Consider the following 13,635-nt stretch of genomic DNA (forward strand, 5'->3'; position numbering starts at 1 on the left):
ATTTCTTTACTTGTATCACAAACAACAGCACCTAAGGCTTCTTTCAGTCTCACCTTTTCTAGTACTGAAGTCCTATTTAAGCAAATTTTGTTATTCTTCTTCTATTGCTGAAATGACTGCAAAAACAAATTTGAATATTGTCTATTTTTCTGGGAAAGGTAATATGGTAGCAATAAGATCCAAGTAAAAGATTTACCTCCTAATACTACTCCTAATGCTCCCTCTGTATATATAGTAGGGATATCATAGGCCAGAAAAGATAAGCAAAATATCTGGGGACACTATTAATATCAAGAAAAGGAAAGCATCTTCTTCTTTAAATGTATATTTTTGCACTACACGTACATTTTACATTTAGGAGTACTGGTATGTGCATGCACCTGCACCTTCCATTGCTACACAACTGTAAAGCTCCTCTTCTCAGCAAGAAAGAAGAGATTCATCACACAAGTGTGATTTAGCCCAAAGACTAAATTTCTGAACTGTGATATGTAAAACCCCTTTGAAAACAATGCCATTAATACTTTAAATATTAAAACTATGCAAAAGATAAAACAACTCACGTCCAATATTTGACAAAATTTAGAACATCACTTACACACCCGTCACACATCTGCAGAAAATTAATACTATCAGAATTTCAGGATTAACCAATCCACTTGCGCTGTTCACCAAATAATGAGAGTATACCCTCAAACAGAAACAGCCATGGAATAACCTGAAGGTTTCTGGCAGAAACCATCTCTCTACCAGTTAGAAAAATGCAATATGTACTTTATGGTTTGCTGTGATAAGGTATGTGTGCCAACAGTGGGCTGTTGTGATTGAAACCTGAACCGACAGAGACCTGCATGTTCCCGTAAAGACTGAATGACATTCTTCAAGGCTTCCAATTCTTCAGATGTTTCTGTTCTGTAAATATCTTCATGATTCCAAAGTAATTTAATGGAGATAACTTAACCAAACCAAAAAAATCCTGAGGGAATGCTGATGTCACCAATCACTGCATCTCTTATCTATTTATACAAAAAGACTGAAGTTTCTTTCTGTAAAGCTTCTATTTGTCAGAAGCAACTACCACCTGTATTTTGATTAACCGTGTTTTGGGGAAGAAAATGATGAAGCCAGATTCCAAGATACAGGTTTGGACACAGCAAGTTGTTTGAAAATGAGATGAATGCTTATTTTTTGTTTTAGATTTGATAAAGCAGGTATATGGAATCTATGACTTCATTTACGACTTCAAGAACTTTGCTAAGCATCTCGAATCACATGTATCCAGCACACACCTGTCAACGAAAAAAAGAAGTTTCCTAAATATTTTACACTTTATTATGTCACTGTAAACAATAAGGACTTTCAAAAAATAATGATCTTGCATTTTTGGAGAGAGTCTGGGTGATGGGGAGTAATACATTTGTTTTTTAACTTAGGTAGCTGTATGCAGCATGAAGAAAATAATTCCTAGAAATCTTTTTTTTTAAAATAAATCCAAAACATATATTAATGCTGTTTTTTAAACAGATGTCATTTAAAAACAAAACTATCAGAAAAAGGTATTTCCAAGCTAACAACTTCCTATAAACAATCATTCTGGGAAGTTAAAAGTTTTCTGTGTGTTTAAAAAGTGCTTAAAAACAGCTACTTTATGTTTAAAGTGTTTCAAAAACTTTATGAAGCATGAAACAATTTCCATTACAAATCAGGACATTTTGAATGGCAAGGGAACAACAGCTGTAGAAAGTCAAGCCCCATTTATGAAATGCAGTCAACATAATTTTGTTTAACCTGCAACCCAGTTGACCTCTTAAGCAAATAGATTAACAGGTGATAGACAGACTGCATCCAGTTTTGGTCCTCTCAGTACATGACAGACATTGTCTAACTGGAGGGAGCTCAGCAGGGGCCACCAAGACGGTCAAGGTTGAAGCACGTTGCCTGTGGGGAGAGTCTGGGAAAGCTAGGCTTGATGAGTTTGGAGTGTTGGCTTTGGGTGTGCCTAACAACAGTCCCCAGTACCTATGGGGCATGTAGCAAGATGACAGCCAGGCTCTTCACAGAGGTACGTGGCAGCAGGACAACGGATAACTTGCTGAAGTTGAAACAAGAGAGGTTCAGACAGGATATAAAGAAAAGGTTTTTCACTCTGAGAACAGCCAAGCAAGGCTGCCTAGTCTCTGTCCCTGTAGGGTATGAAGACCCAAATGGATAGTGCTGGGCAACCCGTCTGACCTTAAAGCTGACCCTGCTTTGAACAGAAGGATGGACTAGAGACCTCCTAAGGTCCTTTCCAGCTTACATGATCCTGTGATACTTAATAACAGTGATTCTAGACAATAACTTAGCATCTCAGGTCAGCCTTCTAGCTCAAAGAGTCAGTCTTGAGAAATCCCAAAGGGAAATCCAATAATTTCTCAGTTGCAAAACTGCCAACACAATGGCTGACCTATAACGACGTCTCCTAAATCAGGGGAAAAGGGAGTTCCTGACACATACATTTCAACTTCAAAGCAATGAACGGTAGGCTCTCCAAACACCCCTCTGTGATATTCCATTTACATCCTGTAGTGCCACCAGTAAAACAAAGGGACAAACCAGCAGGCTGAAAATAAAGCCAGCCCCAAAACATCACGCTGTTACTTGCTGGAATGCAAACTCAGCCTGAAAAGTACAGAGGCGAAGTACAAAACACCTGATGGCAAAACAACTGCACCTTGATGTAGATATTAATAAATTCCATCACTTTATCTCAGCAACAGTTTTCCCAATATTGTAGCTGAGAATATAACTTTATCTACATAAACCACTAATTTTTAAAATTCTTTATCCAATAACGAACAAGATTTAACAAAATCTATGTAACACAATACAAGCAAGATGCAAGCATTGCAAGAAGTAGTGGCATAGTTTTGGAGACAGCACGAGTTACAGGACCAAGCCTGAGCACGTGCCTTGTCCTCTTCTGCAAGGGCTAATTTTGTAGAAAGCAGAGTAATCTGTTTTGGCAGGCCACAGGCATTTCCCTGTGAAAACAGTTCATGACTCAGAGCACACCTGCTCGTCACCATAGCTGAAACACAGCTTTAACACAAGCTAGCTTTAGTGTTCAGGAATTGGTCTTGTTCACTCTCCTTTCCTCCCTCTCCTGCCCCCCAGCAGATGAATTAATATCTTTATAACACAGATGAACTATACTAGAGGTCAGTACAACGACTTCAGGATTAATTATCAAAAGTGATAACTCTTTCAAACCACAGAAGACATTTTTCTTTATTGACACATATGTGAGATCTAGAAATCAAAATAAAAACTGGTCAGAAAAATTAATGGCAACAGAATCCATTTTTCTGAATCAAACGGAAGAAAATGGGTTAGGTAAAAAAAAAAAAAATCCACCCCGCTTGATGTTTTCTTTACATGCTTTTTATAAACTTAAACGTTCCTGAGTAACAAAAACTTTTTCCATTTGTATCTCTTTTACGTGCCTTTCCCAGTTCCTGATGTTCGGACTTTATATTTACTTTTATTTAGTTTTAGGACATTAATTTTAAACTATTTCATGGTTTATAAAGACCATACTGCAGTTCTACAATATTACAATTACTCAGTACTTAATGTCCATAGATCTAGGTCCTCTTTCACATCATTACTGAAGATACTGATACCAACGGGGAAAAAAGGTCTTATCTGAAACTCCTAATAGAGATGCTCACTCAGTTTTATAGCAAGTCATGTATATTAGAACAAGGATTCTATTGTTCTACACACATACTTACTACACAAAGCATTAGAAAGCATTTCTAAGAGCACTAACACAAACTAGGAGCATAACTTTTATTCAAAACAGAAATCTGAAAAATTCTATCTAGCTTTAAAATTTTGAGTTTCTAAAGTTTCCCCAAGTCTTACTGCTGTAGTCTTCACCTACAGGATATGCAGTAATTACTAATAATATTATTAACAGAAAACCAACAGATAAGTAAGAAGGATTCCAGTTGCAATTCAGAGAGCTAGAACTAGGAACCTATCCATTAATGATGGTATTTGTAAACTAGAACTATTTGAATAATTCTCCTTCTTTTCCTTCAGATCCTGACAACAGTTACAACCACAATCTGCAGAGGTATTTGGAAAGGATGATGACTTAAATGCTATTAATTTCAGTGCAGGCAATGTGTATACAAGGAGCAGAACAAAACCCAAAGACAAATAGTCTGTAAAAGAGAATGCAAAGACGAACAGTTAAAAAACCAAACTAAATCAAAGTGGAGCACAGGTAAAGGACAAGGGGCTGTACTGCACAGGGCACTAAAGACCACAGCAAACAGATCCTGTCAAAATAAAACATGGAGCAAGTGTTTAAATTTGAAACAAGGTATTTGCCATTGTAAAGTGATGGGAATGTAAATTACATTAGCAATTATGTTTCTTAACTTTTTTGGGGAAAGGAAGATGATGAACATATTTGATTGTCAGGAAAGTCAAATAAAAGTAGATTTCAGAAAATAAGCTGTGAACTAATACAGTCAGATCAGCAAGAAAAAAAAAGGGGGGGAGGGGAGAGAGAGAAGAGAGAAGAGATGCGAGTTTGGAAACACAAGCAGGATTTCAACAGTTTGGATGTACTAAGCAAGATAAGCCACACTCAGAGAATGCTTGATTCACAGCAAGAGAGGATTCCAGGGAGCCGGGAAATGAAAGAGGTTTCAGATTCATATCGCAGATCATCTTGGCAATGCTGCGCTTAAGTGTTCAGACTGAGCTCCTCATAATTCTTCCAGAGAAGGTAGTCCAGACATTCATAATATACAGTAAGCTGATTGTTGAAAGTCAGAGTTACTGATCAGATAGGACAGAAAAAAGGCAAACATTTTCCTCCCATCTTTAACAGAGTGATGAGCCAGGGTACAATGCCTACGATCAGTCTGTGTGTAGCTAACGCACGATGTGTGTTTAACCAAGTTGTTCCTGAAAAGTCTGATTTTAATAGTTTTTACTTGTTCTCAGCAGTTATGGTAGCCATCCCAGGCAAACAGACTGTGTTCTGTGCAGGGTATGTCTCATGAATCACTTACTGATTTTCACAGATGTTTATGTCATTTTAACTATATATTGAATATATAGAATCAGATGCAAGGAGCTCTGGTACAAAAACAGCTACATAAGCAAATGAAAAAGATCAACATGCCAAGTCTAATAACTTCCTCTCAGCAGATGCCAGCTACACATTTACATGGATACATATTTTGAATTCTTCTCTATAGCAAACAGGTACCTTTTCTTTAGAATTCCAAATTCAAAAGGAAACAGTAAGTTTAGAGATTGAGACTCCTCCCCTCGGAAGAAAAAAGATTACAAACATTCTCTGAACTCTTGACAAAATTATATGCTCAGACAATTCGATAGGCTTGAATTGTTCTACTGCTTTTTGAGCACTGTATTCATAAAATATGGTCATTCTGCAACCAAGACACTCTGGAGCTAAAAGGCATTCTTTCTAGAAGAAATTGGTGAAGCAATTGTAAAAGCAATTAAACACAGAGGGTGTGAAAAGACAGAAGATCTGAAAGTCATTTTCTGAAAACAGATATATCTGTCCTGGTTCCTTAAACAGCCATTGAAATATGCTGAGACTTTTTTTTTTTCTCCTAACTTACTCCCTGTCTCTTAATTCTTCTCAGGAAGTTTGCCGTTTATAATACCGCAAAAATTTGCCAACAGGAGTTCCATTAACGTGTATGTTAACTTCAAAATAAGAGGAGTTATAACAACATGTATGTTAAGTATTGCAATGAATAACATCCCCCCTCCCTGCTCCACTTTCATTGTAAATGTACATTTTTGGATTAACACAGTTCTAGTAAAAGAGTTCAGAATATACATTTTCTAATAAACCTTGCAGATCTTAGAAAATGTTTTGATTTGTATACAGCTCCATGTTTTAAAATTAATCCCTGCTAAGCACTGCACACTCTTTACTAATGACAGAAAACATCCAAATTAGTCTATACTTCTTGCAGAACTAGACTGATCTATGCAAATGTAACAACATAATAAAATACCTACTTACAATTTTGCCATTCTTACGTTCAAAATATTTAACATAAAATTAATCTTAAACTTGTCAGTCCACAATTCTTCTTTTCACAGTTACTTTAAGCTTAATACAATGTTTCATACTATCTGGAAGATTATTGATAAAACTTTAATGTTTGCAGCAGAGAAGTCAAGATCTGGCAAACAAACTTCATGAACACTTAAAAGAAACAACAACAAATCATCCAAAAGCACGCAGTCCCTGAGGAACACATTAGCCAGTAACATATATGTTAGGAACAGACATATCCTGGGAGAGAAAAGAGTAAGGAGATTCCATTTTATTATAATCGCCTTTCAGTATAGATTCCTATTCATACACATGCTCAAAAAACAAAAAAAAAGTGTCAGTTAAAACAAACTGAAATGTAAGTATTACGATGAGCAGAAAAATGTAGAAAATGAAAACAGAGAACCTGGTGTCTACATGAACACCAAGACAGCTTACCCTCCAAAACTATTAGTTATTCCAAATTTTTAAAGAGGAAAAAAGAATCTCTCTGAAGAATAACTGTACACTCTGCATAGCATACAATCAAGTAAAATTAAATAGCATCTACACTAAAACCAAGCTCATTACTATTATGGCCTGTATCTATATAAACAACCACTTTAAAACAGCATCCTTTTCCAATTTAAAATCAGTTGGAACATGATCTAAAATATGAACTCTGCACTGAAAACAAAATCATTAAATGATCGCAACAATTCTTTTTGAAGATAGCAGAAGGATTGATTGAGGTTTGATGTTGGTATTTTTTTTTCAAGTTTTATTTCTGGTTGGGAATTAGTATGTTGAATTGAGATCTAAAATTACTTTGCTGATAAAAAAAATCAATTATTTACCAGGAAATTTACACGAATCTAACATGACTGACAAAAACAATTTTCGGATCAAAGAAAACTTTATCTAAGCCCAATATTCCCATATGCATATGAGTTGCTATAAAATTCTAGATTCCCTGGTTAGCTACGCTAATGAGAACTCAAACATACATGTAGCCTCTATTCTGTTCCTTCCCTTCCGACACATGCATAGAAGAGTTTAACTCTGCTACAGTAAGTTCTACAAAGTACTTCCACTCACACATACCATGAAATTAAATTGGCTAAAGAAGAAAAAACAAAAAAACCTACACAAAATAAAGAAAAAAGGGACACACCCTCCAAACCCCCAGAGAGCCTGCAAAAACTCATATAGTTGTTTTTTATTTACTGCAATAGCCTCAAAGTATTTAATATTCTAAACATCTCTAGAATTATTTGCACTTTCATTTCTTAAAATTTATTATGGGTAACATTTTTCTGTATAGAAAAAAGGAAACCCATTAGCCTGATAATTTGCAGTCTTTTTATGTCAACAAAAAGGAAGATGAACTGCAGAAACATAATTTTGAATTCTGTCATCCACTGACAGACAGCTTTTCTGTGGCCAAGGAAGATTTTTTTTACCTGATATGACTGCTGAGAACAACTTCCTTCTAATAGAACACATCTGATCATTTAAAAAAATTAAAACAGATAGAAAATTTATAATTTGGTGAAAAATAGAGAGCAATTGCTAAGTGTTAACAGAAGAAAGGACTGAACCTATCTAAAGGGCAGAATGGCTGGATGTAAAGGAAGTCAAATCGTACGACTGTGCCCCACTTACTCGTGTATTTTGTGTGTTAAAAGAACACTGAAAACATGTTCTAAATCAAATCAAGATCCTGAATTTCTTCTTTTGTACTTAGCCGTTAGCTGCAAACAATTAGCGTATTTTTCTGCTAGCAAGAGTTGTGGCTTTCTGAAGCTATTTGAGTAGAGAATATTGTATGCCTTGCACGTTCAAGGTGGCCTTTGTAGTATGTAAGAGCAGCTTTTCTTTTTACTCATTGATGAAACTGCTCTCAATGGTAATTTTAAAAAGAGCTCTACAAGTATAAAAAAAAAGCCCACATGAACTACTCAAATCATAACATACTTTCACGTTATTAATGTATTTATTTTCTAAACATGTTTGCCTACTAAGGAATACTTCTCTATGAATTTAAGTGACATTTGAACACTGGGATGCAGAAATATCATTGGCTAATAAAAGGACTTTTAGGAAGCAAGGTTTCTTGCTATTTTTCAAGTGTTCTCTATTTATAAAAAATATTAAGACACAACCATACGCTTACACTGAAGAGAGCAAGTGAAAAGGAGATGAGCTTGTGAGTACAGCACCAACCTTGATTAGAATTTGTATTTTGTAAACTAAAGGTGACAGAGGACCATATGGAAACCCATGATCGAATAAAAATGCAAGTAAACTAGTCTTAGAAGAGGTAAGTGTACAACATATTTTCATACCAGTAATACCGGCAGTGTTCACTCAGTCTCTGTATATCAAAAAACCAACAGGATTTGAAAGAAATAGTAATAATGTCAAGTTACTGAAAAATAAACTTAGAAGTCCCAGAATATGTATTTCAGAGAAAATTTCAGTACTACAAAATGAGTTTGTGTGCGCGGGTTTGTGTTACTTGTGAAAAGCACAGCTGGATCCCATGTAAGCACCGCAGTACAGTGGAGAGAGCATTCTCACCAGCTGACTGACGAAGGCGAGCAGGCAGCTACAGTGGGTAACCGCTGAAGATTGCAACTGTTTGCAAATTCTAATCGCTGTCTCTACAATGGGAACTCTAACAAATCTTTCCACTCAGAAATATCAAGAAATGTAATTCACTTAAGCCAAACCAAACCAAAGAATGCCTAAGCCATACCCATTTTTTACCATAATAGTTTCATGTTTTGGTATTTGTTCTGAACACATGCATGTTATGTATTATATTTTAAAAGAGAAACAACTATGAAATCTTCTTATAATGAAATCTGCTTCTCTGTCTCTGCCTAATAACATAGCTGGAGATTTCTCATAACTTCTACAAAATCTGACGTTGTTTTTTTCTTTTTTTATTACTTAATTTTAAAAATTTATCTTTCTATGTATTCTCCAAGATGTTTGTTTTGTTCTAAGAGACATGTTTAAAAATGGTGTGTCATCAGTGACCTGTTCAAAGCTGGCCACAAGGCAGTGATATTTACTTCCTCTGAAAATATCTTTAAGATTTGTGAATAAAACTCAAGTAACAGCACAAAAGAAATAATTCTTATTATTCCTGAAATACTAAGTAATTACCATCAGTTCCTATCATGGCTGATCTAAGCATAGAAGATTTTCAAATACAACCAACCCAAATGATTAACTGCTGTACAAGTGAAACAATCTTTGGAGGACTCCGGAGTGTACAGGTCTTGCATCTTTTTTTTTTAATGCTTACAACTGAAAACTATCTTCTTAATATTTTTATGATGCACTTCATTTTTTCACCCTAAAATCAAATTTCTTTAAAATCTTTCAAATTTTCAAGCAATTTAACAAATTTCTCTTTTCCTACTCAGTTCAGTCTCTGCGGGCATTTCTATAAATTCATTTTATTCCAGTGACCTTGCCTATCAGATCTTGATATCATGTCTGATTTTAATTTCATTGGCTCAGCAAATTATCAGAAATTTCCTTCTAATTATTTTTGTACCTTTTTCATATTCTCTTTTCAAAAGTCAGGCTTTAAAATGGTTAAGAAAAAAATAATATGTTGTTTGTTATTCTATGACTTTCCTGCTGCATACTTTTTGCTTAAGATGCTGAAACAGTAGCAGAGGAATAAAAGGATACTTAGCAATCTAAATGAAATCAAGATGTTGAATAAGCAGGACAGCATCCTTTTTGGGTTTTTAAAATCATTTCACGTAAGTATCTATTTTCTTTGAGTCTCTTTCCTTGAATCTTTAGTAAAAGGCTACATTAAGCAAAATGGTACTTTTGAAGGAAACAATACAGCGCAACATTAAGGTCTTTCTCCCCTTTTAAGAAACTATATAGATAGATTTTTTTCAATTTTTCTGACACTTTTAACTTTGATTTCCTGCATATTGCAGGATTCTTAAGTCAAACAAGCATGATTAATCATGCCTTGGTTTTTGACAAGTTAATGCCTCTCTTGCATTTGTGGTTTGCTCTTACGTTCCTTTCCAGAGAAGAGAGTAGATGGCCTACAGGAGTAAGGCTAAGGTTTCCCAACCAAATGAGCCACACAAAGTAAACTTTGGATATCTTGGTCATTCTCACCCGTTCTTCCAGTAAAATGGAAAAAAGACCCAAGCCCTGAAGTATTTTATTCCATATTGAAATTCTTCAGGGAAACCAGACACAGATCTTAGCACCACTCCAGTGTAAACTGTTACTGACAAGACTGCATTATTTGTGGAAATGTTTTAGAAAGTTATCCTTGCTATTTGTTGTGCATTTTCACCCCAATCCTAGCAAATGTAACTCTTCAATTTCAGCTAATCTTTTGACCCAACATACACTCATTGTAACTGCTGAGAAAAAGGATTGACTTGCCAGCAAAGAAAGAGAGGTTATACTAGAATTATGGATAAACGTATACCAATAATTCTCTTATTTCCTCAATAAAACAGCACAGCAGTCAACAGGCTAACAAAAGTCCTTGTCTTATTCCTCACTTATCCACCTTCAGCAACGTAACAGAATCCACAGCATCAGCAACTTAACATAGGAGGGAAGCAAAGCTGGGCTCAGCTGGACGAAGAAATTTTGGCTTCCATTTGGTTCTGATTTTCTTCACTGGCTGTTCTTCTGCACTTCATAAAAAATAGTATCATACTTCTTTCACAATACCAAACCAAATAAGAATTGTGCAGCAGGACTCTCTGAACTCAATGTAAAATACACTGTTCATAATACTTCAGTATAGATACTAAGGGAAAGGATACAGAAGATCTCAAATAAAAAACACCTCTGCTTTACTTCCTAGTGAATCTTTACTATCTAGTGGCAACACTTTTTAGATTAGCAGTAAGGGGTGTTTATAATATCCTAAAGCTTTTTATACAACACTAAGGATATTAACCAGCACTTCATTACCATCCCTAATGCCTACATTCACCTCTTGTTCCTGAATTTCTCCTGTAACAGGAGACATTCGTTTCAAACAAAAAACTGACTCCAGATATCCTGAATGGATATTAAAGACGACAAATAATTTGAAATCTTATTAAACATTAGACATATTCTTTTAAAGTACATAAATTATCCATTTTGAAATATTATTATTTTTTCTGGTTTCCAAATAAACCTTTTTGCACAACTATACTTATCAAAAACAGGACTTACACATTTTCTGATGCAATTTAATTGAAGATTTGTAACTTGAGAATTAAATGTAGATATTCGTAGTCACTAAGCCAAAGCTTGCTTCATTTGGAATGGCTTTAGTTCTCAGTAGTTTTTTGAATACTGACTCAAAAAAGTCAAGTTTCCTTTTCAAAATCCGTAAAAGGCAAAACCATTATCTTTATGAATTTATTGAAGGCAATTCTCTTTATTTTAACCCTCTCTCCCAAATGCTCCATAACGACCTTTTATTAAATAAAGCCATCTGTAATAAAATTTCCCATTTCCCCACTGTCCGCACTTTTCTACAAAATCAAAACAGTGAAGCTAGCTTGTCTTCCACAAAATATTTTTCAATGTTCAGCCAAAATTCTTTGTAAATGTATTAATGTATTCGCTCAGCTCTGAAAAAGTTTTAGACACACAAAGTCAATCCTTAGATAATTCTATAACAAGTAAGCAATGAATTTCCTGTTAAATTGGCCAAAAAATTGCCTCAATTTGGATGCCAGCATTCTACCACAATGGATTGTTTGGGAAAACACAACAGTAACAGAAAAAAAATCCTCTTGAAGAGTCAGTTAAGCCAAATGATTAAACATAGCTCCTGCTACCCATATCTTCCTCTTGAATCCAATGAAAGAGTTATTTGCAGTTATTTAGCTGCAATTACAATTTCTGTTGTTATTTCTATTATCACCAAGAAGCAAAAGTTACTTGGTCGTCACATGATCCCTAAGCCTAATGAAGCATATACCTGTATTCAAACTAGGAAAATTACATTGCTATCATATAAACACTTTTGTAAAATGAAAGCATTCTTGTACTTACTTTTTATAATGGATGCTGAAATTTAAGTTATTGTTATTGAAAACATTCACAAATCTATTTCTGTATAATAATTTGAATAGAGCCAGTTTATATACTGAAAACTACAGAGATCATAGGATTTTAGCAGGTGAGTACAGAGTTATAATAAATTAAAATATAACAACTATCATAAAAACAATAGTTAACTGAATTCTGTTGCATAGTGTTCTCACAGCACTTAAATCTTTTGAAAATGCATTAAAACTACCAAACTAAAAGAACAGCACCATCAAATTGGTATAATTTTTAGCCAAATGCCTGCTGCTACTTTCATGACCATCCGTATTTCATCATTATAGACTGGCTTAAAAACTTGTATCATTGCAACAGCTTTAATAAGTAGAACTGAACTGGTAGACAATTGCCCACACATCACATACCACTTTAACATCAGTATACATTTTAGGCTTCTCACCTTATCAATCATTTTACGGGCTTCCATTTCTTCAGAATTGGGATTTTCCAACTCAATAGTGTAAGTACCTTTGTCACTCTGGTCATCCTCATTGTCCTTTTCAGTAGCAGCAGAAATATGTTGGCTTTTCAACTTTTTGTCTGTCTCCTGGTTCTGACTAGGCCTATGGCCAAGGCTTCCCGAACTCCTTAACAATGCAGCCTGTAAGACAGGCAATGCAGCAGAGGGTTCTTCGGATTTTTGTTTTAATAGTTTTGCATGAACACCATGTACTGCTCTGTGATGCGATGAGCTAGCTTGCACAGATGAAGGGACTGCTTTCTCTCCTGATGGAGGTTTCACTCTTTCAGTTCGCACATGAGGTGTTGGAGATGGAGATTCTGGGCACAGCCCTCCTACATTCTGAGAAAAAGAATAAGAACGTCTCTTTCGAGGATGGTCTTCACCAAAAAACTCAATCATAAAGGCAGTCTGACTCAAGCCTACTTGCTCTTGCTGCTTTTCTGTGGAATGGACTTTCTGGTGTGAACTTTGCAGCTCCGTATGATGATGCCTTAAGTGTTCTTCAAGGGCTGCCCGCTTACTGTAATGCCGGCGTGCACCAGCATTTTCTGAATCACTTTGTGTACCATCATCATGCTTATTCCCTACAAGCAAAGCAGAAGAATATACAGCACATTGAAAAAAAAACAAAACAAAACAAAACAAAACCCAACAACCCCAAACCAACCCAATACGTACAAAAGAAACTGGCAGGCCATGAAAGAAAGAATTTCATACTGGTTTTCTGTTCAGACTCCAAGAGCTTTCAGTACCTGTCTCTGCAAATATTGTACAGCTCCTGATAACACATTCAACTTGCTATGAGTCAAAAAATGAAACACTTCATGAGCTGATCAGTAACAGCAGTGCATTAACTACTCTTTTCATCAATACTCTCAGCTGTGAATACTTCTCAGTATCTTACAAAAGCAAGTATTCTACCAGCTGTACTATAGTATGTTTCCCAATTGTATTATTTTTGTTACAC

General features: G+C 35.3%; 1 protein-coding gene across 5 annotated transcripts in view; it reads right to left on the bottom strand.

Annotated features, from left to right (window-relative positions):
- Positions 1 to 13,635, bottom strand: part of CEP170 (centrosomal protein 170) — a 103,271-nt gene that overhangs the window by 40,159 nt on the left and 49,477 nt on the right. For 4 of the 5 annotated variants that reach the window (XM_075412625.1, XM_075412624.1, XM_075412622.1 and 1 more), the window contains exon 9: positions 12,606 to 13,252. In XM_075412625.1, coding sequence (XP_075268740.1) covers positions 12,606 to 13,252 — 647 coding nt within the window. The remainder of the gene's footprint in view (positions 1 to 12,605; positions 13,253 to 13,635) is intronic. The other variant, XM_075412623.1, reaches the window with a different exon arrangement.

The sequence above is a fragment of the Opisthocomus hoazin genome, chromosome 2, assembly GCF_030867145.1.
Source record: "Opisthocomus hoazin isolate bOpiHoa1 chromosome 2, bOpiHoa1.hap1, whole genome shotgun sequence".
NCBI lineage: Eukaryota > Metazoa > Chordata > Aves > Opisthocomiformes > Opisthocomidae > Opisthocomus > Opisthocomus hoazin.